The following is a 27,424-nucleotide window of genomic DNA, read 5'->3' as shown; positions in this document are numbered from 1 at the left end:
ATCTGTCATCATTCCTAATAGTGTCCCCTTCCAGTCAACGTGGTAAGCTCCTCTCTGATGTAATCCCTCATCTTCTCTCCTCTGATTTTATCTTCTCCCGCTCAAATTGCAGGGTAAATTCTATCATATTATGATCATTAAATCCTAAGAGTTCCGTTACCTTAAGCTCCCTATTCAAATCTGGTTCATTACACAACACACAATCCAGAAGAGTTGATCCCATAGTGGACTCAACCACAAGCTGATTAAAGCCATCTTGTAGGCGTTCTACAAATTCCCCCTCTTGGGATCCAGGACCAACCTGATTCTCCCAGTCTTCCTGCATATTGAAATTCCTCATGAGTATCATAACATTGCCTTACATGCCTTTTCTATCTCCCGTTGCAATTTATATCATGTCTTCTGTTAAGACGCCTGCATATAACATCTATCAGTGTCTTTTTACCATTGTGATTTATTAACTCTATCCTCAAGGATTCTACATCCTCTGATCCTATGTCTCCTCTTTTTAAGGATTTGGTTTCATATTTTATCAACAGAGCAATCCCGCCCCTCTGCCTACCTGCCTGTCCTTTCCATATAAGATGTATCCTTGAATGCTCACAACTATAACCTTCTTTCAGCCACAACACACCTGTCAGTCTCTAACTGTACTACCTTATTCCATATACTGTGTGCATTCAAACATAACACCGTCAGTCCTGTATTCATCACCCTTTTCGATTTTGCCCTCCATGTTACATTTCAGCTCAGACCGCTGACAGCAATTCTTTCCAATAATCTGCCTGTCCTTCCTCACAGACTCACTATACAATGCACGGACTTGTATATAAGCAGTCCCGTCATCAACACTATCGCTCCAGTTCCCAACTCTCCCCTAAATTAGTTGATATCCTCCCGACCACCTCTAACAAACCCGCCCTCAAAGATATTGCAGCCCTCCCCCTCGGGCTCAGGTGTAACCCTTCCTTTTTGAACAGGTCATACCTTCCCCAGAAGAGATCACAATAATCTGGAAGTCTGAAACCCAGCGCCCTGCACCCTTTCCAAATCAAGCGGGCTAAACCAGGCGAGGGTAACCGGAGGGCCTTACACCCCAGTGAGATAGGGACAGGCCTGTCCTAGCATGCCAGTTCAGCTCTAGCGGACTGGGCGGATAGATCTACAGTGAGATCCAACAGCCTGGAAGGCGGTTCTGCGACGCTCCGTGGCCATTCACTGCAACCAAGGAATGATGACTACTTGACTACTTGTAGCAGTGCAGCTGGAGCCCCGAGGTCGGGAGAGCGGAACGACTTTTCCATTTACAAACTCTCCCTCGCAGATTTCCTGCCATCGTCCGACATGCTGTCAACCAACATAACACCAGGAATAGAACGTACTGCAAACACAAAGCGGGTCAGTCAGCAACTGCGGAGATAGACACAGAATCAATGTTTCAAGTTAAAGACCCTTCATTATGACAGGACTTGAAGTATTAACTCTTCCCATTTCTGCAGATGCTGCCTGACCCGCCGAGTGTTTGCAGAAGTTTGTTTCTAGAATCTGTACTTTTGTTTCTGAACTATCCCCTTTCTAAACAAATCTCTCAGCAGATTGGCTGTGAACCAGTATCGTGTGGACCAGGCTCCCGCGCCCACCAACTGAACGAGGATGATTTTGTTTTCATAGAGCCAACCGGTCCATTCTAACCAATGTACCTATCTGAACGAGCCCCATTTGCCCGCATTTGGCCCACCCGAGCGTAACGTTTCCTCTCAGCATACTTTCCCAAGTGTCTTTTAAACATTGTAGTTATACCTGCTGTTATATGTTGGAACTGAACTTCCAACTCCGTCAGCCCGAGCAGTAACAAGGTCGTGCTAACCGTACGCTACTGTGCCAGTCCAATTTGCCCGGATTTGACCCCACCCCATGTACCTGCGCAAATGTCTTTTAATCGTCGTAATTACACCTGTATCTACGGCCCACCGTCCTCTGTGAGTAACACGGCACTTTAATCTTTCCAATAAGCAACACTCACAGCACGCTGGAGGAACTCCGGAAGGGTTCCGGCACGAAACGTTGACAGATCGTTTCCACGGATGCTGCCCGACCTGCTGAGTTCCTCCATCGTGTTGTGAATGTTGCTTTGACCCGACCCCAGCATCTGCAGAGTATTTTGTGTTTAATCTTTTCAATAAACCTGCGCCCACTAATGTTGGGTCCCCCCCCCCACCCGGGGGTTATCCCAGTGGATGATGTGGCCGGCACGCGAGTAAAACCCACGAAACCCAGCGTTGTCCGTGGCCCGGACTGGAATACCGAGCCAACCCCACGCCTGCCGAGCTTGGGGATGAAGAGCCCGCCGTTTCCGTGACGGATCCAGGCGGTCAGATTTACACCTGCGAAACCGGGATGGGCACGAAACCAGTGCTGACCATCTGAACGGGCTCTCCCCACGATCCGAGTGCCCACTTGTTCTCGGCTGAAGCTCAAGCGAGGTCCCATCAAACAGGAGCGCGAAGAGCGGCCGCGGTTCGGCTGTGTCTGCGAGAAGCGCCCTGGCAACGGGGCGACATTGGACCCTCGCACTGTAACCCACCGACGCCCAAGTTCTCAGCGTTAACAGATTTAAACCCAGATCGGAATTCTCCGGCGTCTGAAGTCTACAAGCCAAACTTTCCGCGAATAAAAACTTCGCCACCAAAGTTGATCAGCGATTCGCAGCGTCAGGTACCAACACCGGGTCCCCGGGCGGATGCGCGAAATGTTCCTCCCTCTCACCTCCTCAGGGGTGGCAGTCAGAGTTAAGAGAGCGAATGCCGACAGCTTGGCGAGGTCCAGCAGATGCCGGCGCGTCCCGGACATGGTCTTGGTCAGTTCGCTGCCGCAAGGCGGGCGAGCTCTCACCACACGCCCCCCCCCCCACCCCGAGCGGGAGGCGGCTCCGATCACACTGGCGCCGAAGACTCGCCCCAAGCCACCTGCCGCCGCTCCATAGCCGCTCTGTCCCAGAATGGTGCACAACGTGGGCCAGGGGACAGACAAATGGTCACCGAGACCTCATTCCTTAAAAAGGGACGGGTTGCACTTGAATCCCAGGGGGACCAAACCAATATCTTGGCGGGAAGGTTTGCTAAGTCTATGGGGAGAGTTTAAACTAGAATTGCTGGGGGGTGGGAACCGAACTGAAGTGACAGAGGAAAGGGAGGTTGGCTCACAAAATAGAGGAAGCTTGGAGACAGTGCGAAAGGGAGGATAGGCAGGTGATAGAGAAGGGCGCACTCAGACCGTTGGTTTGAGATGTGTCTATTTTAATGCAAGGAGTATTATGAATAAAGGGAGCAATGATGTTGTGGCCATTACAGAGACTTGGATGGTACAGGGGCAGGAATGGTTACTTCGAGTGCCAAGCTTTAGATGTTTCAGAAAGGACAGGGAGGGAGGCAAAAGAGGTGGGGGCGTAGCACTGTTGATCAGAGATAGTGTCACGGCTACAGGAAAGGAGGAAGTCATGGAGGGGTTGTCTACGGAGTCACTGTGGGTGGAAGTTAGGAATAGGAAGGGGTCAATAACTCTACAGGGTGTTTTTTTTTTTATAGACCACCCAATAGTAACTGGGACATCGAGGAGCAGATAGGGCGACAGATTCTGGAAAGGAGTAATAGTAACAGGGTTGTCATGGTGGGAGATTTTAATTTCCCAAATATTGATTGGCATCTCCCTAGAGTGAGGGATTTAGATGGAGTGGAGTTTGTTAGGTGTGTTCAGGAAGGTTTCTTGACACAATATGTAGGTAAGCTACAAGAGGAGAGGCTGTACTTGAACTGGTATTGGGAAATGAACCTGGTCAGATGTCAGATCTCTCAGAAGTGTCCTTGTTCATCAGTCACTGAAAGTAAGCATGCAAGTACAGCAGGCAGTGAAGAAAGCTAATGGCATGTTGGCCTTCATAACAAGGGGAGTTGAGTATAGGAGCAAAGAGGTCCTTCTGCAGTTGTACAGGGCCCTGGTGAGACCACACCTGGAGTATTGTGGACAGTTTTGGTCTCCAAATTTGAGGAAGGACATTCTAGCTATTGAGGGAGTACAGCGTAGGTTCACAAGGTTAATTCCCGGGATGACGGGAATGTAATATGTTGAAAGATTGGAGCAACTGGGGTTGTATACGCTGGAATTTAGAAGGATGAGAGGGGATCTGATTGAAACATATAAGATTATTAAGGGATTGGACACACTGGAGGCAGGAAACGTGTTCCCGATGTTGGGGGAGTCCAGAACCAGAGGCCACAGTTTAAGAATAAGGAATAGGCCATTTAGAATGGAGTTGAGGAAAAACTTTTTCACACAGAGGTTTGTGGTTCTGTGGAATGCTCTGCCTCAGAAGGCAGTGGAGGACAATTCTCTGGATTCTTTCAAGAAAGAGTTAGATAGAGCTCTTAAAGATAGCAGAGTGAGGGGATATGGGAGAAGGCAGGAAAAGGGTACTGATTGTGGATGATCAGCCATGATCACAGTGAATGGTGGTGCTGGCTCGAAGGGCTGAATGGCCTACTCCTGCACCTATTGTCTATTTTGGAGATAGTGATCACAATTCTATCTCTTTTACCATAGCATTGGATAGAGATAGGAACAGACAAGTTTGGAGAAAGTTTAATTGGAGTAAGAGGAAATATGAGGCTATCAGGCAGGAACTTGGAAGCATAAATTGGAAACAGATGTTCTCAGGAAAACATATGAAGAAATGTGGCAAGTGTTCAGGGGATATTTGCGTGGGGTTCTGAGTGGATATGTTCCAATGAGACATGGAAAGGATGGTAGGGTACAAGATCCATGGTGTACAAAGGCTGTTGTAAATCTAGCCAAGAAGAGCTTACGAAAGGTTCAAAAAACTAGGTAATGGTTGGAATCTAGGAGATTATAAGGCTAGCAGGAATGAGTTTAAGAATGAAATTGGGAGAGCCAGAAGGGGCCATGAGAAGGCCTTGTCAGACAGGATTAAGGAAAACCCCAAGACATTCCACAAGTATGTGAAGAGCAAGAGGATAAGACCTGAGAGAATAGGACCAATCAAGTGTGACAGTGGAAAAGTGTGTATGGAACCGGAGGAAATAGCGGAGGTACTTAATGAATACTTTGCTTCAGAATTCACTACAGAAAAGGATCTTGGCGACGGAGGATGAGAGGTGATCTGACAGAGTTGTATAAGAGGCATTGATCGTATGGCTAGAGGCTTTTTCCCAGGCTGGAATGGCTAGCATGAGAGGGCACAGTTTTAAGGCACTTGGAAGTAGGTACAGAGGAGATGGCAGGGATAAGTTTTTTACGCAGAGAGTGGTGAGTGGTGGAATGAGCTACCGGCAACGGTGGTGGAGGCAGATACAATAGCGTCTTTTAAGAGACTTTTGGATAGGTACATGGAGCTTAGAAAAATAGAGGGCTTTGGGTAACCCTAGTAATTTCTAAAGTAGGGAAGTGTTTGGCACAACGTTGTGGGCTGAAGGACCTGTATTGTGCTGTAGGTTTTCTATGTTTCTAAAAGATTGTAGGGATGACTTGCAATGGACTGAAAAGCTTGAGCATGTAGATATTAAGGAAGAGGATGTGCTGGAGCTTTTGGAAAGTATCAAGTTGGGTAAGTCACTGGGACCGGTCGGGATGTACCCCAGGCTACTGTGGAAAGCGAGGGAGGAGATTGCTGAGCCTCTGGCAATGATCTTTGCATTATTAATGAGGATGGGAGAGGTTCTGGAGGATTGGAGGGTTGAGAATGTTGTTCCCTTATTCAAAAAAGGGAGTAGGGATAGCCCAGGAAATTATAGGCCAATGAGTCTTACTTCAGCAGTTGGTAAGTTGATGGAGAAGATCCTGAGAGGCAGGATTTATGAACATTTGGAGAGGTATAATATGATTAGGAATAGTCAGAATGGCTTTGTCAAAGGCAGGTCGTGCCTCACGAGCCTGATTGAATTTTTTGAGGATGTGACTAAACACGTTGATAAAGGTAGAGCCGTAGATGTAGTGTATATGGATTTTAGCAAGGCATTTGATAAAGTACCCCATACAGGGCTTATTGAGAAAGTAAGGAGGCATGGGATCCAAGGGGACATTGCTTTGTGGATCCAGAACTGGCTTGCCCACAGAAGGCAAAGTGTGGGTGTAGAAGGGTCATATTCTGCATAGAGGCAGATGACCAGTGTTGTGCCTCAGGGATCTGTTCTGGGACCCCTACTCTTCGTGATTTTTATAAATGACCTGGATGAGGAAGTGGAGGGATGGGTTAGTAAATTTACTGATGACACAAAGGTTGGGGGTGTTGTGGATAGTGTGGAGGGCTGTCAGAGGTTATAACGGAACATTGATAGGATGCAAAACTGGGCTGAGAAGTGGCAGATGGAGTTCAACCCAGATAAGTGTGAGGTGGTTTATTTTGGTAGGTCAAATATGATGGCAGAATATAGTATTAAGTAGGACTCTTAGCAGTGTGGAAGATCAGAAGGATCTTGGGGTCCGAGTCCATCAGACACTCAAAGCTGCTACACAGGTTGACTCTGTGGTTAGGAAGGTGTACGGTGCATTGGCCTTCATCAATCGTGGGATTGAGTTTAGGAGCCGAGAGGTAATGTTGCAGCTACATAGGACCCTGGTCAGACCCCACTTGGAGTACTGTGCTCAGTTCTGGTCGCCTCACTACAGGAAGGATGTGGAAACCTTAGAGAGGATGCAGAGGAGATTTACCAGGATGTTGCCTGGATTGGGGAGCATGCCTTATGAGAATAGGTTGAGTGAACTCGGCCTTTTCTCCTTGGAGCAACGGAGGATGAGAGGTGACCTGATAGAGGTGTACAAGATAATAAGAGGCATTGATCGTGTGGATAGTAAGAGGCTTTTCCACAGGGTTGAAATGGCTAACACAAGGGGGCATAGTTTTAAGGTGCTTGGAAGTAGATGCAGAGGAGATGTCAGGGGTAAGTTTTTTATGCAGAGAGTGGTGAGTGTGTGGAATGGGCTGCCGGTGACGGTGGTGGAGGCGGAAACAATAGGGTCTTTTAAGAGACTCCTGGACAGATACATGGAGCTTAGAAAAATAGAGGGCTATGGGTAAAGCCTAGTTAGTTCTAAGGTAAGTACATGTTCGGCACAGCTTTGTGGGCCAAAGGGCCTGTATTGTTCTGTAGGTTTTCTAGGTTTCTATGTCTACGTTACTGGCAATACCCAATGGGTCGGGCAGCGAATGGGAAAAGCAATCCTGAGGAGAGTTAACCTTTCAGGTTTGACACCTGTTTGCCAGACTGATGACAGGCATCACACAGACAGACACATACATACATTCACAGTCAGATCCACACAAATGCCCACATACACACATAGGAAAAACAAAGGAGAATCGGTTGATGTTGTGTACTTGTATCTTCAGAAGGCCTTTGACAAGGTGCCACACGAGGCTGCTTAGGAAGGTGGGTACCCATGGTATTACAGGGAAGGTTCTAGCATGGATAAAGCAGCGGCTGATTGTCAGGAGGCAAAGAGTGGGAATAAAGGGAACCTTTCCTTGTTAGCTGCCAGTGACTAGAGGTGTTGGGACTGATTATTTTTACGTTATATGTCAATGATGGAATTGATGGCTTTGTTACAAAGTTTGCAGACATTATGAAGATAGGTGGAGGGGCAGGTAGTTTTGAAGAAGTAGAGAGGCTACAGAAGGACTTAGACAGATTAGCAGAATAGGCAAAGAAATGGCAGATGAAATACAGTGTCAGGAAGTGTATGGTTATGCACTTCGGTATAAAAAATAAAAGGGTTGACTATTTTCTAAATGGAGAGAAAATAAAAAAAACTAAGGTGCTTAGGGACTTGGGTTGAGTCTGTGGTGAGGAAGGTAAATGCCGTGTTAGCATTCATTTCAAGAGGTCCAGAATACAAGAGCAAGAATGTAAAGTTGAAACTTTATAAAGCACTGGTGGGGCCTCATGTGGAATATTGTGAGCAGGTTTGGGCCTGTTATCTTAGAAAGGACATGCTGAAACTGGAGAAGGTTCAAAGGAGGTTCACAAAAATGATTCCAGGATTGAATGGCTTGTCATATGAAGAGTGTTTGATGGCTCTGGGCCTGTATTCACTGGAATGAGGGGTGACCTCATTGAACCGTATCCCATGGTGAAAGGCCTTGATAGAGTGGATGTGGAGAGGATGTTTCCTATGGTGGGAGAGTCTAAGACCAGAGGACACAGCCTCAGAATAGAGGGGTGTTCTTTTAGAACAGAGATGAGGAGGAATTTCTTTGGCCAGGGAGTGGTGATACTGTGGAATTATGCGTCAAAGGCAGCTGTGTAGGCCAAGTTTTTATGTCTATTTAAGACAGAGTTTGATAGATTCTTAATTGGTCAGGGCATGAAGGGATCTGGGGAAAAGGCAGGAGATTGGGGTTGAGAGGAAAATTGGATCAGCCTTGATGAAATGTGGAGCAGTCTCGATGGGCTAAATGGCCTAATTCTGCTCTTATATCTCATGGTTTTATACTCACACACAGACATACACACACACACTCACTGAGACATACTGACATACAGACAGACATGCATAAGAACGTACACACACTGAGATACACACGGACACGCACACCTACACACACTGACTCACAAACATACTGACACACACACTGATGACAGGTGGATCACCCGATACATAGACTCAGTTTCTCTCCCCACAGATACTGCCCAACCTGCTAAGTGTTTCCAGCATTTTTTAATTTCAGAATTCCAGTGTCTTTTCTTTGGTTTTCAGCCAGTGACTGGGGTTATTGCGATGTGCCTACAGCATCACAGATTGTATGTTCAGACATCACAGGAGAATTCATGATTCAAGATTGTTTAATATTACTTCCAGTACACAAGTGTAAAGGAGAATGAAATAATTATTACTCCAAACCTGATGCATCACACAAAAAACACACACACTAAGATAAAGAACACACTTTTAAAAAAACAGCATAAATATAAATACATAAGCTGGCTGATATACAGAGATTGATTGTATATCTATAAAGTTAAGCTAGGCACAGGAGTGTCTGCACGTAAGGTGATCTGACAGGAAATGATAAAGTAGTGGTGGTCGGAGTGCGGTGGGGTGGGTTAGTGGGTGAAGGTGTTGCTCAGTCTTACTGCTTGGGGAAAGTAACTGTTTTGAGTCTGGTGGTCCTGGTGTAGCCTCCTCCCTCATTTCAGGGATACAAAGAGTCCATGAGCAGGGTGGGTGGGATCCTTCATGATATCACTGGCCCTTTTCCAGCATCTATTTGTAGCTATGTCCTTGAGGATGCGTAGGCTGGTGCCAGTGATGGATTGGACAGTTTTGACTATCCATTGCAGAGCCTTCCCGTCCGCCACAGTGCAGTTTCTGTACCATGCCGTGATGCTCTCTACTACACACCTCTCGAATGGCGTGAGTATAGATGTGCATCATCCAGTCCTCTTCAGCCTCTCGGAAAGCAGAGGCTTCAGTGAGATTTCCATGTGTTCTGGAACCATGAACGATTGTGCAGGATGTGCACTCCGAGGAGAATGAAGCTGCTCGCGTAGGAATTGTGTCACCAGTCTGTGTGTTGTGAATGTTGTCGTTCCGCAGCAGCACCACAGTGCAAAGACATAAAAGTCTTAGGTTTATCCAGAGACTCCCTCGCCCACCTCTGTTTGTCTCCTCAGTTCAGATGCAGAGCCTTTGACCAGGCTGACCTGCTGAGTATTTCCAGCTGACCTTTTTCAACATATTGTACCATTTTTCCACCATGTATTTTGTAATTTTTGGCTAATTTTTGTTTTTGCACTGTACTGCTGCCACCAAACATCCAATTTCTCATCCGATTTCTGAATGAACAATGAACCCATGTACACTACCCCATTATTTTGTTTCTTGGGTTTTGCTCTTTTTTAATTCTGGCATCCTCCCCCTTCCTTTCCACTCTTGAAGAAGGGCCTAGGCCCAAAACAACTGTTCATTTCTGTAGACACGAGGAATTCTGCAGATGCTGGAATTTCAAGCAACACACATCAAAGTTGCTGGTGAACGCAGCAGGCCAGGCAGCATCTCTAGGAAGAGGTACAGTCGACGTTTTGGGCAGAGACCCTTCGTCAGGACTAACTGAAAGAAGAGCTAGTAAGAGATTTGAAAGTGGGAGGGGGAGGAGGAGATCCGAAATGATAGGAGAAGACAGGAGGGGGAGGGATGGAGCCAAGAGCTGGACAGGTGATTGGCAAAAGGGATATAAGAGGATCATGGGACAGGAGGCCCAGAGAGAAGGAAAAGGGGGAGGGGGGGAACCCAGAGGATGGGCAAGGGGTATAGTGACAGGGACAGAGGGAGAAAAAGAATGTGTGTATATAAATAAATAACGGATGGTGTACGAGGGGGAGGTGGGGCATTAGCGGAAGTTTGAGAAGTCAATGTTCATGCCATCAGGTTGGAGGCTACCCAGACGGAATATAAGATGTTGTTCCTCCAACCTGAGTGTGGCTTCATCTTTACAGTTGAGGAGGCCGTGGATAGACATGTCAGAATGGGAATGGGAATGGGATGTGGAATTAAAATGTGTGGCCACTCACTGGGAGATCTTGCTTTCTCTGGCGGACAGAGCATAGGTGTTCAACGAAACAATCTCCCAGTCTGCGTCGGGTCTTGCCAATATATAGAAGGCCACATCGGGAGCACCGGATGCAGTATATCACCCCAGCCGACTCACAGGTGAAGTGTGCCTCACCTGGAAGGACTGTCTGGGGCCCTGAATGGTGGTAAGGGAGGAAGTGTAAGGGCATGTGTAGCACTTGTTCCGCTTACAAGGATAAGTGCCGGGAGGGAGATCGGTGGGGAGGGATGAGGGGGACAAATGGACAAGGGAGTTGCGTCGGGAGCAATCCCTGCAGAAAGCGGGGGGGGGGAGGGAAAGATGTGCTTGGTGGTGGGATCCCGTTGGAGGTGGCGGAAGTTACGGAGAATAATATGTTGGACCCAGAGGCTGGTGGGGTGGTAGGTGAGGACAAGGGGAACCCTATTCCTAGTGGAGTGGCGGGAGGATGGAGTAAGAGCAGATGTGCGTGAAATGGGAGAGATGTGTTTGAGAGCAGAGTTGATGGTGGAAGATGAGGAGCCCCTTTCTTTAAAAAAGGAGGACATCTTCTTTGTCCTGGAATGAAAAGCCTCATCCTGAGAGCAGATGTGGCGGAGACGGAGGAATTGCGAGAAGGGGATGGCATCTTTGCAAGAGACAGGGTGAGGAAGAATAGTCCAGATAGCTGTGAGAGTCAGTAGGCTTATAGTAGACATCAGTAGATAAGCTGTCTCCAGAGACAGAGACAGAAAGATCTGGAAAGGGGAGGGAGGTGTCGGAAATGGACCAGGTAAACTTGAGGGCAGGGTGAAAGTTGGAGGCAAAGTTATTGAAGGAAGCAGTGCAGGAAGCAGCGCCAATGCAGTCGTCGATGTAGCAAAGGAAAAGTGGGGGACAGATACCAGAATAGGCACGGAACATAGATTGTTCCACAAAGCCAACGAAAAGGCAGGCATAGCTAGGACCCATACAGGTGCCCATGGCTACACCTTTAGTTTGGAGGAAATGGGAAGAGCCAAAGGAGAAATTATTGAGAGTAAGGACTAATTCCACTAGACAGAGCAGAGTGGTGGTAGAGGGGAACTGGTTAAGTCTGGAATCCAAAAAGAAGCGGGGAGCTTTGAGACCTTCCTGATGGGGGATGGAAGTATATAGAGACTGGACATCCATGGTGAAAATAGAGTGGTGGGGGTCATCGAAAAGTTTCAGAGCGTAAGAAGTGTCATGAACATAGGTAGGAAGGGATTGAACAAGGGGGGGATAAAACCGTGTCGAGGTATGCAGAAACGAGTTCGGTGGGGCAGGAGCAAGCTGAGACAATAGGTCGGCCAGGACAGGCAGGTTTGTGGATCTTGGGTAGGAGGTAGAGACGGGAAGTGCGGGGTGTGGGAACTATAAGGTTGGTAGCAGTGGATAGGAGATCCCCTGAGCAGATAAAGTCAGTGATGGTGTGGGAGACAATGGCCTGGTGCTCCTTAGTGGGGACATGATCGAGGGGTAAATAAGAGGAGGTATCCGCGAGTTGTCACTGTGCATTTCCGTAGATGCTGCCTGACTTGCTGAGTTCTTTCAACATTTTGTGCGTTTTGCTTTGTATTTCCAGCATCTGCAGAATTTCTTGTTTATGGGAGTGTTGGGTGCCTGGAATGTGCTGCCAGGGGTGGTGGTAAAGGCAGATATGATGGAGTCTCTCAAAGAGGCACGTGGACTTCAGGAAATGGAAGCATGTGGATATTATGTGGGCAGAAGGGATGAAATAAGTTGGGCACATCATTGTGGATTGTACTGGTCTATGTGGACATGACAGAGAATATTTCCTCAGCTGAGAGGTTTGCAATTCGGGGAATACAACCTCAGAACAAGTTGTCTGGCAGCATCCTTTGAGGAGAATAAACAGTTGACAGTTCAGGTCAAGCTCTGTCATCGGGACTGAGATACAAGTTTGAGAAGGTTCATGGTGGTCCTGAGGAAGGGTCTCGTTCTGAACATTGACAGTTAATCCATTTCAGAGATGCTGCCTGGTCTGCTGAGCTCCTCCGACATTTTGTGTGTTTTGCTCTGGATTTCCAGCATCTGCAGAATCCCATGTTTGTGTTAATGGTGGTTTAACGGATTTGCTTGGTCCCCAGTGCTGTGCTGCCATCTAATGGCACATCAGAACTCTAGCAGCAATTGACATCCCAGCTGGACCCCCTATACAGACCATGTCTAAAGCCTGCTGTATTCAGTTGGAGAAGGGAGAGGATCATGGGACTGAAGGCCTAGGGAGAAAGAAAGGGGGACTTCTTCCTATAGATGCTGCCTGGCCTGCTGCGTTCCACCAGTATTTTGTGTGTGATGTCTAAAACCTGCTGTATTCAGTGGCAACGCTCCTCCCCAACCCCCCCCCCCCCGGACCAGAAATACTACCTGCTCTTTCTTTACAAGCAGACAGCCGGGAGCCTTCAGACTGGCTAATGTCAATGAAAATAAATCTATATTGGGAATGAACATTCCAATGTGCTTTACAAGAACTCTAGTAAAATTCGACATCGGGCCACACACAAGGAGATTTGAGGAAAATTACTATAACCTTGGTTACTTGAAGGAGGCAGAGTTAGTAGAGAGGTAGGTAGGATAAGCTTACAACATTTTAATTTTAACTGACAATGGAAGCTTTGTGGATAGATTTTAATTTTAGACAATTCCAGAATTTTGGATCCAAGCAGCTGAAGCGGGTGACTGTTAGTCTGAGGGAGAAGCTAAAACTGGAGTGAACGTGATTACAGAAAAGTAGTATTGGGATCCCCAGGTGTGTGTAAGGCTTTAAGTGATAAAGTAGGGAGACTTTGAATGACACTTCACAGCGAGCAGTAAAATGAGTTATCTCTCGGTCATAGCATAGTTTGTGTCTCCACAACTTATGGACTCATCTTCCTTCCTCCCTTCCCCTCTTCTCTTTCTTTCTTTCTTTTCTTTTCATGTATTTGCACAGTTTGTCCTTTGCACATTAGTTGTTCATCAGGGTGTGGCATTTTTCATTGATTCTATTGCATTTCTTTGTTGTGAATGCCTGCAAGAAAACAATTTCCAGGTTGTATATGGTGACATATATGTACTTCGATAGGAAATTTCTTTGACCATTCCCAATTATTAAAACATTTGTTTCCTGACAGTAAATATGCTGGCTTCATCAATTCTCTCACCTGCACGAACAGCATCGCCCACTCAAAGGCAGATTGCTGGAGTTCAGTTCTACATACGTACGCCAGGACCGCTGTCATCAGCAAAACAACACTTTCTGCACCTCATGTTTCAGTCCCAAGGAATGTCAGCTCACCACGTTTCCTTATATCTCGAGTTTAGCCATTTCCTTTTCTCTCGAGCTGGCAGACAACTGAAACGTCCTTTGTTCTGCACAGTTTAGATTTCTGATTTCTGAAGCACTTCCGACTGAAGACAAGTTTTCCACTGAAAAAGGGCAGCAGACATTGTGAATGGTGGGGCCCTTGGGTGGGGGTGTTGTAGTCTAGGAAAGGTCCAGAAGTACAGATCTCTAGTTCCCAGAAAGGTGACACAGACAAGGTGCTGAAGAAAGCAAACGGCACGCGGTTAGGAGTCTTGGGTACTGGAACTGGAACAGCATGTTACGTTAGAGAGTATTGTGGCCACAACAATACAGGATGTGATTCAGTGAGAGAAGGTGCAGAAAAGATTCAGAAGGATATGATGGGACTGGAGCACTTAAGTTATAAGGAGAGAATGGATAGGCTGACACTGTTTCCGGCCTAAGTGAAGAACTTCATAAAATCATGAGTGATACAGATAAAGAGAAATAATTAATCTTTTCCCCCAGGATCGTGGATTCTAACATTAGAGGGCATGGGTTTAAGATGAGAGGTGAAAGATTTAAAGGGATTGAGGTTTTCCACACAGTAGGTGGTGGGTAGATTGAACGAGTTGCCAGAGGAAGTGGTCAAGGCAGGTACATTTATAATGGTTAAAAGACGTTTAGACAGCTAAATGGCTAGGAAAGGATTAGAGGGATATTGGCCCAACACAAGCTAATGCAACCCCAGTGTTGCATAACTCTGTATACCTGAGGCACTCAAAGGCCACTTTATTAGGTACACCTATACATTAATGCAATTGTATCGTGGAGGCATTCTGACTGGCTGCATCACTGTCTGGTATGGCGGGGAGGCAACACTACTTTTTAAAATTTCTCTTGTTACACTTATTTTAACTTAACCATTCAGTAACATATATATATATACTTACAGTGATTCATGTTTTTCCTCAACATTTATCATGTATTGCATTGTACTGATGGCACAAAGTCTACACATTTCATGACATAAGCCTGTGAACCTGATTCTGATATCCAAATCACGTGGCAGCAACTCAATGCAGACTTGGTTACGAGGTTCAGACCAAACCCCAGAATGGGGAGGAAATGTGATCTAAGTGACTTTGACCATGGAATGATTGTTGGTGCCAGACTCGGTGGTTTGAGTATCTCAGAAACTGCTGATCTCCTGGGACTTTCACACACAACAGTCTCTAGAGCTTACAGAGAATGGTGCAAAAAACCAAAAATCATCCAGTGAGAAGCAGTCCTGTGGGTGAAAAAGCTTTGTTAATGAGAGAGGTCAGAGGAGAATGGCCAGACTGGTTCAAGCTGACAGGAAGGCGACAGTAACTCAAATAACCACCCGTTACAACAGTGGCGTGCAGAAGAGTATCTCCGAATGCACAGCAGAGTGAACCTTGAAGTGGAAGGGCTACAGCAGCATGCAGGCCTAATAAAGTGGTCACTGTGTGTACAGTGTATCTGAGAGTGTACACAACCCGTAAATCCAAACCCCCCAAAATGCATTGTTGCTTAGGAATATTCATTCTTATTTTATCTTCAGTATCTTTAATATTTTCCATGTCTTGCACTATGTTCTGGTTTTAATATTGACAAACTTTCAGACTTTGCTTTGTCTACTCCCTCTCCTGAGATCCCTTCATATTTCTGGAGACTAAAGTCACAGAGTAACACAGCCGGACACAGACCCCTTCGGCCCAACCAGTTGATGCAGACCACGTGCACATCCAGCTAGTCCCAATTTCCTGAGTTCAGCCCATATCCCTCTGAGCCCTGCCCCTCCATGTACTTATCCAAGAACTTCTTAAAAATGATTGTATCCACTTCAAATACTTCATCTAGCAGCTTGTCTGTAAGAAATCCCTTTTAAACCTTTCCTCTCTCATCCCAAACCTATGCCTAATTTTATTTTTATTTAGAGATACAACACAGAATAGGCCCTTCCAGCCCACCAATCTACCAATTTAACTCCAGCTTAATCAGTGGACAATTTAGTCATAGTCATACTTTATTGATCCCAGGGGAAATTGGTTTAATTAACCTACCAACTGGTACGTCTTTGGATTGTGGGAGGAAACTGGAGTACTGGAAGAAACCCATGCACTCATGGCCTAATTCTGCTCTTGGACCTTATGGTCTTATGAGAAGGATGTACAAGCTCCTTACAGATGGTGCCAGAATGGAGCTCCGAACTCTGACATTCCTAGCAGTAATATCATCATGGTAACCACTACACTACCATGGCACCCTAGCCTCCGGAAAAGACCTCTCATAACTTTAGACACTTCTGTAAGTTTACCAATCATTCTCCTACATGCCAAGGAATAAAGACCCAACCTGGTGAACCTCTCCCCCCTAACTCAGGTCCTCTAGTTCTGGCAACATCCTTGCAAATCTTCTCTGCATTCTTTCTAGTTTAACCACATTCTTCCTATCACAGTGACCAAAACCGTACATAAAACTCCAAGTGCAGCCTCACCGACGCCTTGTCCAACTGCAACATAATGACCCAGCTCCTGTACTCAGTGTCCTGACCGATGAAGGCTTGTCTGCCCACCCTAATGGTGCCTTCATCATAGCCGGTCATTTCAATCAAGCCAACTTTAAGACAGTATTTTCTAAATTTTGCTGGAATGTGAAATACCCCACAGGGCAACAACAGACTGGACCAAGTTTACACCAATGTTATGGGTGCATACAGGAATCTTCTATGCCCTCACCTGGAACTTCTGACCACCCCAGCCTACAGACCAGTGATAAGGAAGGCAATGACATTATTGGCCTGAGGGAGCTATATCATGGCTTTGAGTGCACAGACTTGAATCTGTTTGCATGCCAAACAATGCATGATTTGGGACTGACTTAGAGCAGGGGTTCCCAACCTGTTTTACGCCAATGAACTTTACCATTAACCCAGGGGTCGTGAACCCCAGGTTGAGAACCCCTGATTTTAGAGGAATTCACCAGCACCGTGATGCACTATATCATATACTGTGTAGACAATGTCACCACCAATAAAAACATCCACTTATTCCAGAATCAGAAGCCTGGGATAACCAATGAAGTTTGGAACCCACTGCTCCAGATCCAGTGACACTGCAGCATACAACAAAGACAGGTCAAATCTTAAAGAGGCATCATAACTGGCAAGTACAGATAGAGACACACTTCAATAACATCACCAATCCCTACGCATCATCCATCACTGACTCTAAAGGAAACATCTCCTGCCCTGCAAAGAGCCATGGCACACTAACTTCTTTGCTCAGTTTGACAGGGACAATGAACCAGTGATGAAAGCCTTGATGCCAGAGCAGGACAGAGTGCAGATACTGAGAACACATGGGGTGAGACACGCTCTACGCACAAAGCAGATGGACCAGATGGTGTACCTAGGCGAGTCCTCAGGGACAGCGCTGATCAACTCAAAGCGTCAACTGTCATAACAATCCCAAAGCCCCAGTGACTACAGAATGGTTGCACTCACCCCCCTTGACTACCAAGTGTCTGGAGAGACTGGTTATGTCTCACATTAGGAATGCTATCCCTGTTACTCTGGACCAGGGCCAGCTTGCCTATCAGGCAAACAGATCAGCTGAGGACAGCATCTCCATCACTCTCCACATCGTACTGGAACACCTAGAGCATAAGGACACCTATGCCAGAATGCTTCTTATTGACTACAGTTCTGCCTTCAACACCATAACAAGTTGACCATCCAGCTACACAATCTGGGACTCAATACATCAATTTGCAACTGGATTCTGAACTTCCTCACCAATTGCACAAAGACAGTCAGACTATGCAAGCACACACCAACCTCCCTGACCCTGAACACTGGTACACTGCAGAGATGTTTACTGAGTCCCTCCTTTATACCCCTTTTACCCACGTCTGTGCCCCTGCCTAGCTCACCAACTCCATCATCAAGAAGGTAAATGACACCAGTGATTGGATTAATTACAGATAACAATGAAGCAGCATGGAGGTGCAGAAACTGTCTGAATGGTGCAATAGCCATAACCTTTCACACAGCATCAAAAGATCAAATAAATGATTATTGACTTCAGGAAATCAAGGTGGTATGAACAAGCCCCATTGTTCATAAACAGTGAAGCAGTGGAAAGGGTTTCCAGTGTTAAGTTCTTGGGACTGAACATCAAGCAGAGCTCTCTTGGACCAACAACACATCCTTGATAGTAGGGAAGCCTCAGCAACGTCTACACTATCTTAGAAATCGAAAGGGAGCAAAGCTGCTCCAAAAACTGCTGGTAAATATTTACTAATGTGCCATTGAGAGCATGATCACCTACTGCATGACAGTACAGTACACCAACTGCAACAAGATTGACCAGAAAGCACTTCAGTGAGTGATCACAACTACACAGAACATCACTGGGACACAAGTACCAGATATGGAAACCATCTACGATTCACACTATGCATGGCAGGCTCGCAACATTGTGATGGACTCTTCCCACCCCAGTAATCACCTGTTCAATCTGGTACCATATGGTAGGATACAGAAACCTCTCTGTAGGGACATCCAGACTGAAAAACAGCTTTATCCCCAGGACTGTCCTGCAACTGAACAACACTTCCCTCACCATCAACATCCACGCATAGACTGTAGGTACCATGAACAATTTCCAAGTGCAATATTTAGATTTTAAAAGGGGGCAGCTACCTTCCTTTGATTTCAGAGCTCTTTGTTTTTATTAAATTTCAGCTTTAATTCTTGATGCTGTTTTACATTTGGTAATAGTATTTTATAACATGGGCATACATAATATTTGAATGGGGCAGCTGTTTCTTTTAATTTTAGAGATGTTTGTTTTTAATTCAGTTGTAACTTGGGTGACATTCTAAATAACTCAGACATTATTTTAACTTTACTCATTGTTATTTTGGTGATTGAATGCCCAGTCTGTTTTGCACTGGGGAGTAGCACTGCAATCTCATGGCCCTCAGCAGTGACAATGAACCTCTAAACTCCCTTTTCATCATGCTGTCTACCTGTAACGTTACTTTCAGTGAACTATGCATGTGTATTCCCCTCCCATGTCTGTTTTCCTTTCCCGCTAGCAGTCTGCTCACCTTCCAATGACTTTGCACAATGATTTCCCTGGTCGTTAATGTGCAATATGAACCTTGCTTTGATTTTACATCTTCCTATAACTACAATGGATTAGCTTGGCTGTGCCCACATCTTACTAAATCAACGCATCTGTTGTAAACTAGCACTGTTTTTAAATTGGCAAAGACTGGAATCTTTTAAAATCATTTTAAAGATTTTCCATGAATACCTGCTAAAGAAGCTAGTTCCCAGAAACAGTCGATGGCCAGATTATTATCTACACCCCCCCCCCCCCACTTCGTGGTCTTCTACACACCACTGTTGTAACATGTGGTTATGAGTTACTGTCGCCTTCCTGTCAGCTTGAACCAGTCTGGCCATTCGCCTCTGACTTCAAAGATCAGAGTAAGTTTATTATCAAAGTACATACATATCACAATCCTGAGAGCATTCACAGTAAATACGAGAAACAAAGTCAGTGAAAGACTGCACCCAACAGGACGGACAAACAACCAGTGTGTGCGAAAGGCAACGAACTGTAAATACAAAAAGAAAGAAAAAAAAACAATAAATATAAGATGAAGGGTCCTTGAGAGTGAGTCAATAGATTGTGGGCACAGCTCAGTACTGGGGTGAGTGAAGTTCAAGAGTCTGATGGCTGGGGGTTAATAACTGTTCCTGAACCTGGTGCTGTGGGACCTGAGGCTCCTGTACCTTCTTCCTGATGGTAGCAGCGAGAAAAGAGCATGACCCGGATGGTGGGGGTCCCTGGTGATAGATGCTCCATGTAGATGTGCTCAATGCTGGGGCTTTAAGCCAAACACAAGAATGAGGAAGGGGCTGAGGCACACACTTAGACTTTTACATTTAAAATTACTCCTTTTAATAAAGATATTGATGACAAACTTAAGACTGCTGTTAAAACTCAGACACTGATAAGATCACAAGATCTGGTGTCAAGATCATGCTAATGACAGAGGATTATAAAAATATTTGACTTTTCACAGTGCCAACAAACCGTACCAAGGTATTTGCCTGCACAGCCAAGCAATGCCATCAAGCTCAGCCAAGCACATTTACAGGTCTCAAACTGTGCAGTGGCCATGAATATTAATATTAACACTCTTCAATTTGAGATTACACAAAATTCCACAACAAATTTTCAGAAAAAGGAGCCTAGGCTGAGGATTGTGCGATAACCTTCAAGTAGTTTCCAGACTGCCCTAAAATGAAACACATTCATTTCATCAAACACTTTTAATCTGCATAACAACAGTAATGATATCCACAGCAGAAAGATGACCCAGATCCAGCAGCAGTGTGAAGTTCGATAACCCCGTCAGACAGCAGCTCCTGTCCAATCACATCCCACAAGTAGAAGCAGCAACAAGACGAAAGTCACCATGTCACCTAAGGGACAAACAGACTGGTGATTAGTATTACTTGACCAGGAGGAGAAGTGTATTCCTGCCACTGAAATCAACCATAACAACAGGCAGCTTACCACAGCCTCTCGTGGTTCCAGAACACACCTTACACAATCAGGAAAGCTCACCTACACCTCTCCTTTCTGAGGAGGCTGCAGAGAGCTGGGCGATGCTTGATAATACTCACATCACTCTACAGCGTGGTACGGAAACTGCACTGTGGTGGACAGGAAGGCTCTACAATGGGTAGTCAAAACTGCCCAACGCACCGACTGCACCAGCCTACCCGCCGTCAAGGACATGTATACAGAAAGGTGCCAGAAAAGGGCTGGTAACAACATGAAAGATCCCACCCACCCTGCTCATGGATTGTTCGTCCCACTCCCACCAGGAGTCTGGTATGTAGCATCCACACCAGGACCACCAGACTCAAAAACAGTTACTTTCCTAACCGGTGAGGCTGATCAACACCTCCACCCACTAACCCACCCCACCATACCAAACCACCACTACTTTGTCATTTCCCGGCAGACACCTTATGTACAGACACTCCTCTGCTCAGAGTCACTTTATGGACATACGATCAATGTAAGCTGTCTTTATGTATTTATATTTGTTTTTTCATTATTGTGTTCTTGATCTTATTGTTGTTTGTGCTGGATTGGATCATTCTCCTTTGCACTCAAATACTGGAAATGACATTAAACAATGTTGAATCTTGAAAGGAGACAGTGGACTGAGTTTTTCATGGTTGTTCTATGGCCTTTGACTTAACACCATGTACAACTTAATGTGACCTAGCTGACACAACAGAGTGGCCCTGTCGGTGACTGACCGTGAACTGACACAACTGTGTGAGCCTCCCTGTGGTCACATTTCACATTGTTCCATCTTTTATGAGTGAAATATCTTCTTTATTGAAAGTGTATTCTGTTAGTTATTGCCTCTTTGTTAACCAATAAATCACATCATTGTAAATTAGAATGGACATGGAGCACATGTCTTCTGTAGTGGGTGAGTTTGGGAACATGGGAGCACAGCCTAGCAATAGAAGGACATCCTACTAGAACAGAAATGAGGAAGGCGATGAATCTGTGGAATTCATTGCTACAGATGGCTGTGGAGGCCATCATTGGGTATACTTAAAGCAGAGTTCGATAGTTCTGATTAGTTAAGACATCAAAGGTTACTGGGAGTAGGCAGGTTAATGAGATTGAGAGAGATAATAAATTAGCCATGATGAATGGCTGAGCGGATTTGATGGGCTGAATGGCCTAATTCTGCTCCTGTGGCTCCTGATCCTATTACACTGCTGTTCCATCAGTGTAAGCTGTATGAAGAGAGGGAAAGTTAAAATCTTATCAATCTCATTTTCAGGTTAAGTTAGCTGATGGCCAGAAGTAGCCCCCCAGAGACCGATGTTAAAACCACTTTCTGCTGATAGACCAGAACATACAGGCTTGATCAAATCTCTACTGGATCGCTTAACTTTGCCACCGCCTATAGGAATAAAGAAATAAGATTGAAAGTTCAAAGAAAATTTACAAGGATGTCACCAGGACTTGAGGACCCGAGTTATGGGGAAAGGTTCAATAGGCTTGGACCTTATTCCCTGGAACATAGGAAATGAAGGGAGATTTGACAGAGATACTGTATACAAGATTATCAGGAGTATAGAATCAGATTTAATATCACTGGCATAAGTTGTGAAATTTGTTAACAGTATAATTTAATACACTATATAGAAAAAAACTCAATTATAGTGATATGTATAATAGTTAAATAAATAGTGCAAAAACAAATAAAAAAGTAGTGAGGTAGTGTTCACGGGTTCAATGTCCATTTAGGAATCGGGCGGCAGAGAGGAGGAAGCTGTTTTTGAATCACTGAAGGCTTCTGTAACTCCTTCCTGACGGATGCCACCTTTTTGAGGCATCGCTCCTTCAAAATGTTTTTTATAGAGGCTGGTGTCCATGATGGAACTGACCAATTTTACAACTCTCTGCAGATTACTTCAATCCTTTGCAGTAGCGTCCCCACCCCTCCATGCCAGATGGTGAATCAGCCAGTTAAAGTGCTTCCTATGGTAGATCTGCAGAAATTTGTGAGTGGTTTTGGTGACATACCAAATCTCTTTAAACTCATGAAATATAGCCACGGTCATGTCTTCTTTACAGTTGTATTGATATGTTGGGACCAGGTTAGGTGCTCAGAGATGTTAACACCCAGGAACTTGAAATTGCTCTCTCTCTCCACTTCTGATCTCTCTACAAGGATTCATTTGTGTTCCCTGGTCTTATCCTTCTTGAAGTCCACAATCAGCTCTTTGGTCTTACTGATGCTGATTGCTGGTACATCTCACTCCTGTATGCCCTTTTGTCACCATCTGAGATTCTGCCAACAACGGTGTATCATCAGCAAATTTATAGATGGCATTTGAGCTATGCCTAGCCATACAGTTATGGGTGTAGAGAAAGTAAAACAGTGGGCTAAGCACACATCCCTGAGGTGCACCAGTGTTGATTGTCAGCGAGGCGGAGATGTTGTTTCCAATCTGCACAGGTCATGGGTCTTCCATTTGGGAAGATGAGGATCCAGATGCAGAGGGAGGTACAAAAGCTCAAGTGCTGTAATTTTTTCATCAGGACTTTAGGAATGGTGGTGTTAAACGCTGAGCTGTAATTAATGAACAGCATCCAGACATAGGTGTTTGTACTATCTAGGTGACCCAAGTCCATGTGGACAGCCAATTAGATCACGTCTGCTGTAGACCTATTGTGGCTATAGAAAAACTGAAGTGGGTCCAAGTCCTTACTGAGGCCGGAGGTGATTCTAGCCTTGACCAACCTCACAAAGCACTTCACAGTAGATGTGCTACTGGACGATAGGCATTACGACAGCTCACACTGCTTCTTCTAGGGCACTGGTATAATTGTTGACCTTTTGAAGCACGTGGGAACTTCCAACTGTAGCAATGAGAGACTGAAAGCGTCAAGTTATCAGAGCCTTTCCAGGTACTCCATCAGGACCTGCCCTCTTGCAAGAGTTCACCCTCCTGAAAGACAGCCTGATGTTGGCCTCAGTGACAGAGATCACAGGGTCACCAGGTGCTGCTGGGATCCTCAGCTGTGGTTTTATTCTCCTTTTCAAAGCCGGCATAAAAGGTATTGAGCTATTCTGGGAGTGAAGCATTACTGCTATCCATGATGTTGAAGTACATGAAATACAAGCAGACTTTTTCCACTGAGGTTGGGTGAGTCTAGAACAGAGGTCATGGGTTAAGGGTGAAAGGTGAAATATTTAAGGGGAATATGAGGGGAACCTACTTCACTCAGACAGTGGTGAGAGTGTGGAACGAGCTGCCAGTGGAAGTGGTGGATGCGGGTTCGATTGCTACACTTACAACAAGTTTGGCTAAGTACCTGGATAGAAGGAGGATGCAGGCCCGTGGGACAAGGCAGAATTAGTTTGGCATGGATGGAGGGAGATTGCAGGCCCGTGGGACGAGGCAGAATTAGTTTCACATGGATAGAAGGAGGATACAGGCCTGTGGGATGAGGCAGAATTAGTTTGGCATGGATGGAGGGAAAATGCAGGCCCATGGGACAAGGCAGAATTAGTTTCACATGGATAGGAGGAGAATGCAGGCCTGTGGGACGAGGCAGAATTAGTTTGACATGGATGGAAGGAGGATGCAGGCCTGTGGGACTAGGCAGGATTAGTTTGACATGGATGGGCTGAAAGGCCGGTTTCTGCGCTGTAGTGCTCTATGACTCAATAAACCAGAGGTGAGGGAATGGGAAAGAGACTTGCTAAACTTCTTACACTGAGCCTTTATTATCATTTTGTGACTAAGTTGTTTGGATGAGCCATGGATCAATGGTAGAACCTTCATCCCAGTCATAATGGCGTGGGTTCAAACCCATTCCAGGGACTGGAATGCCCTAACAAATTGGTTCAGTACTGAGGGAACAGAGGTGGTGCTCTCATTTTGGGGGAGGGATAAACCGAAGTACTATCTGCTCTCTTTAAACCCAAATCATTGATCTGTGGGATCTTGCTGCACACAATCAGCTGCTATATTTTTCCACAAGAGTGACACAATTTAAAAAAAAAATACATTTCAAAGTCATGACGATATGACCTAAGTATCTTTTATTCACAGTATGGAAGGCCTTCTAGACTATTAAATCTCTGCCAAATTTCAGGACCATCCCATTGCCCCACTATTTCCCTCTAAAGGTCTAACCCATTCTCTCTCGCACTTCCATCACCTTCCCCCATGATTCTCCTATCACCTAACTACAGCAGCAGCCAAACAACTTACCAATCATCGCCTCTATGGGATGAGGGGAAACTGGAGCATGCACGAGAATCTATATGATCAGCAGAACATGTGAACTCCTTGCCAACAGAGGCAACAGTGGGACAGAAATTGGTTCACTGGATTCATGAGGCAGCAGCACCCTCTGCTGTGTCACTGCAGTACTGCATCATTTTAATCCAGGATGGCCTCAATGTTATTTTATGATTTTATTTAGAGATACTCCACCGAAAGGCCCTTCTGGCCCAATGAGCCTGTGTTGCCCTTTTACACCCATATGACCAATTTACCTACTAATCCATACATCTTTGGAACATGGAAAGAAACCAGAGCACCTGCAGAAACCCATGCAGTTAAGGGCAGAATATACTAATTCCTCACAGACAATTTTGGGGTTGGGGGGAGATGATTTATTTATTTCACACAATGCTTAAAGTGTAGAATTCTATGCTGCAGTCTTAAATGAAACCACATTAATATTTGTTCTCATTTATCTACAGGTCGAGATTTAATCTCACTCTTAATTTATTCCTAGGGTGGACACTGATCTGATAGAAGAGCAGAATGGACCACTGGAGAAAGGGAAAGAAGAAGGGCACCAAGGAGAAGTGATAGGCAGGTGAAGAGAAGAGGCCAGTATCTCCGTCACTGGAGGAACTCTTCACGTGTACCACTTTTGAAGTATTTCAAAATTCTGCAAGTCTTAGTTAGACCTTGACCTTCTCTCTGATCTATCAAACTGTCCCTCTTTCTCTCTGTTTTATTTACAACTAATTTTTCACATGCAGATGTCCCTTTAGAATAGGGAGCAGGAGGAATTTCTTTAGCCAGAGGATAGTGAACCTGTGTAGTTCATTGCAACAGCTGGCTGTGGAGGCTGAGTCATTTGGTATGTATAAAGCAGAGATTAACAGGTTCTTGATTAATCAGGGCACCAAAGGTTATGGGGAAAGGCAGGAGAATGGGATTGAGAGGGATAATAAATTGGATATGATGGAATGGCGGAGCAGACTCGATGGGCTGAATAGTCTAATTCTGCTACTGAGTCTTATGAAAACTGTCCCCACTTTTTATTCTAGCTTCTTCCTCCTTCCTTTCCAGTCCTGATGAAAGGTGTTGGCCTGAAACACTGACTGTTTATTCCTCTGCATGGACGCTGCCTGATCTGCTGAGCTCCTGCAGCATTTTGGGTTTTGCGCTCTGGATTTCCAGCATCTGCAGTTATCTCTTGTGGATATAAAATGTTAACTCGCAGATACTCTCTGACCTGCTGAGTGTTATCGGCATGTTCTGCTTTGACTTCAGCTTTCCAGCATTTGCAGTATTTTTTTAAATTGCCACTCAATTGAAGTTGTACTCTCCACTCAAGGAGCAGTGGAATCCGGTTAAATGGGCCATTGATTAATCAGGGCAACCGCGTATTTGGGGCAACTCTTAAAGAACAAACTGTGAAAATACCTGCAATTTCTTTGTTTACCTGGGACATTGTGCCACTTAATTGGGACAAGGGACTGATCCTGAACAGTTTCAAACCAGCATCAGTTGGGTGCACTTGTGTGGCCATTAGACACTACACAGCGTGGAGATTGAACAGTTTTTAAATATCCCTCTATTATGCTATTCATTTGGGCCAACAGATACCAAATTATAAAGTAGTGATTTTTGACACTACTCCGGGCAAGAAGGCAATGAAGGCAGTCCATTATCTGCACTAGGTGTCTGCACTGATTTTGGTCATTTACAGTCAAAAGAACACCAGAGTAGACTGGATGAATTCCTCCATCAATAGCTACAAGGAACTAATACATAGTTTTACAGTACTGTTTAGAATTGATTTTAAAATTCTCCTGTTTGTTTATAAAGCCCTAAGTGGGCTGGCCCCCTCCTATATCACAGACCCTCTAACCCCTTATTCTACAGCACTTTGGTCAACATGGGTTGTTTTTAAATGTGCTTTATAAATAAATTTGACTTGACTGCAGCACTGGTAATGATTATTGAAATACATAATTTGTTACTCACTTAAACATTAATTTGCCTCTTTTATACCTTTTTAATTATTTCCATGAAACCGACTAATTGGAGTGGCCTTTTAATTGATACTGGTCCCAGTGCGTCCCAATTAACCGGAATTCACTGTACATCTGTTGACAGACTGCAACTACAGTATGGATGACAACTGCATCTAATCTGCTATATACAAGGCAGGGTTCCAGAGCCAGGGCTATTTTCATTCTCTGCTGAATAACGTACAGATAAGCAAATGCTTCTCAAATGTCTGGAAATGCATGAAGCTAAAAGTTACACTGCAGCTCAGATGGCAAATTCCTTCAACACAGATCAGATGGAAGCCTATACTAAACTAAAATAAGCTTAAGTAAATGGGTTTTAATATGTGTTCAGCAAATGTAGGCTTCCTGCTACTCACAGGGTGTGCAGGGAAATGTATGAATTTCAATATAATAAGGGAAAATTGTAACAAGGAAAAGAGCCGGGATCAAATAGCAATCTGTGCATGAAGCCACGGGAATAGAGGTTATAGAGCACTACTGTACAGAAACAGGCCTTTCAGTCCGTCTATTCCATGCCAAGTCCCATTGACCTGTACAATAACCCTCCATACCCCTTTCATCCATGTACTTATCCAAACTTCCCTTAAGTA

At 45.1% G+C, this 27,424-nt stretch overlaps 1 protein-coding gene across 1 annotated transcript in view; it reads right to left on the bottom strand.

The window, feature by feature from the left end:
• Positions 1 to 16,521, bottom strand: part of LOC134352293 (glucagon-like peptide 1 receptor) — a 62,852-nt gene extending 46,331 nt beyond the window's left edge. The window contains exons 1-3 of the mRNA XM_063059583.1: positions 16,414 to 16,521; positions 2,767 to 2,988; positions 2,219 to 2,529 (exon numbers count right to left, since the gene is read on the bottom strand). Of these exons, the coding sequence (XP_062915653.1) occupies positions 2,219 to 2,529; positions 2,767 to 2,988; positions 16,414 to 16,521 (641 nt within the window). The remainder of the gene's footprint in view (positions 1 to 2,218; positions 2,530 to 2,766; positions 2,989 to 16,413) is intronic.
• Positions 16,522 to 27,424: the final 10,903 nt, after the last annotated feature.

The sequence above is a fragment of the Mobula hypostoma genome, chromosome 9 (assembly GCF_963921235.1).
Source record: "Mobula hypostoma chromosome 9, sMobHyp1.1, whole genome shotgun sequence".
NCBI classification, from domain to species: domain Eukaryota; kingdom Metazoa; phylum Chordata; class Chondrichthyes; order Myliobatiformes; family Myliobatidae; genus Mobula; species Mobula hypostoma.
This window is presented reverse-complemented; position numbering and strand designations above follow the sequence as displayed.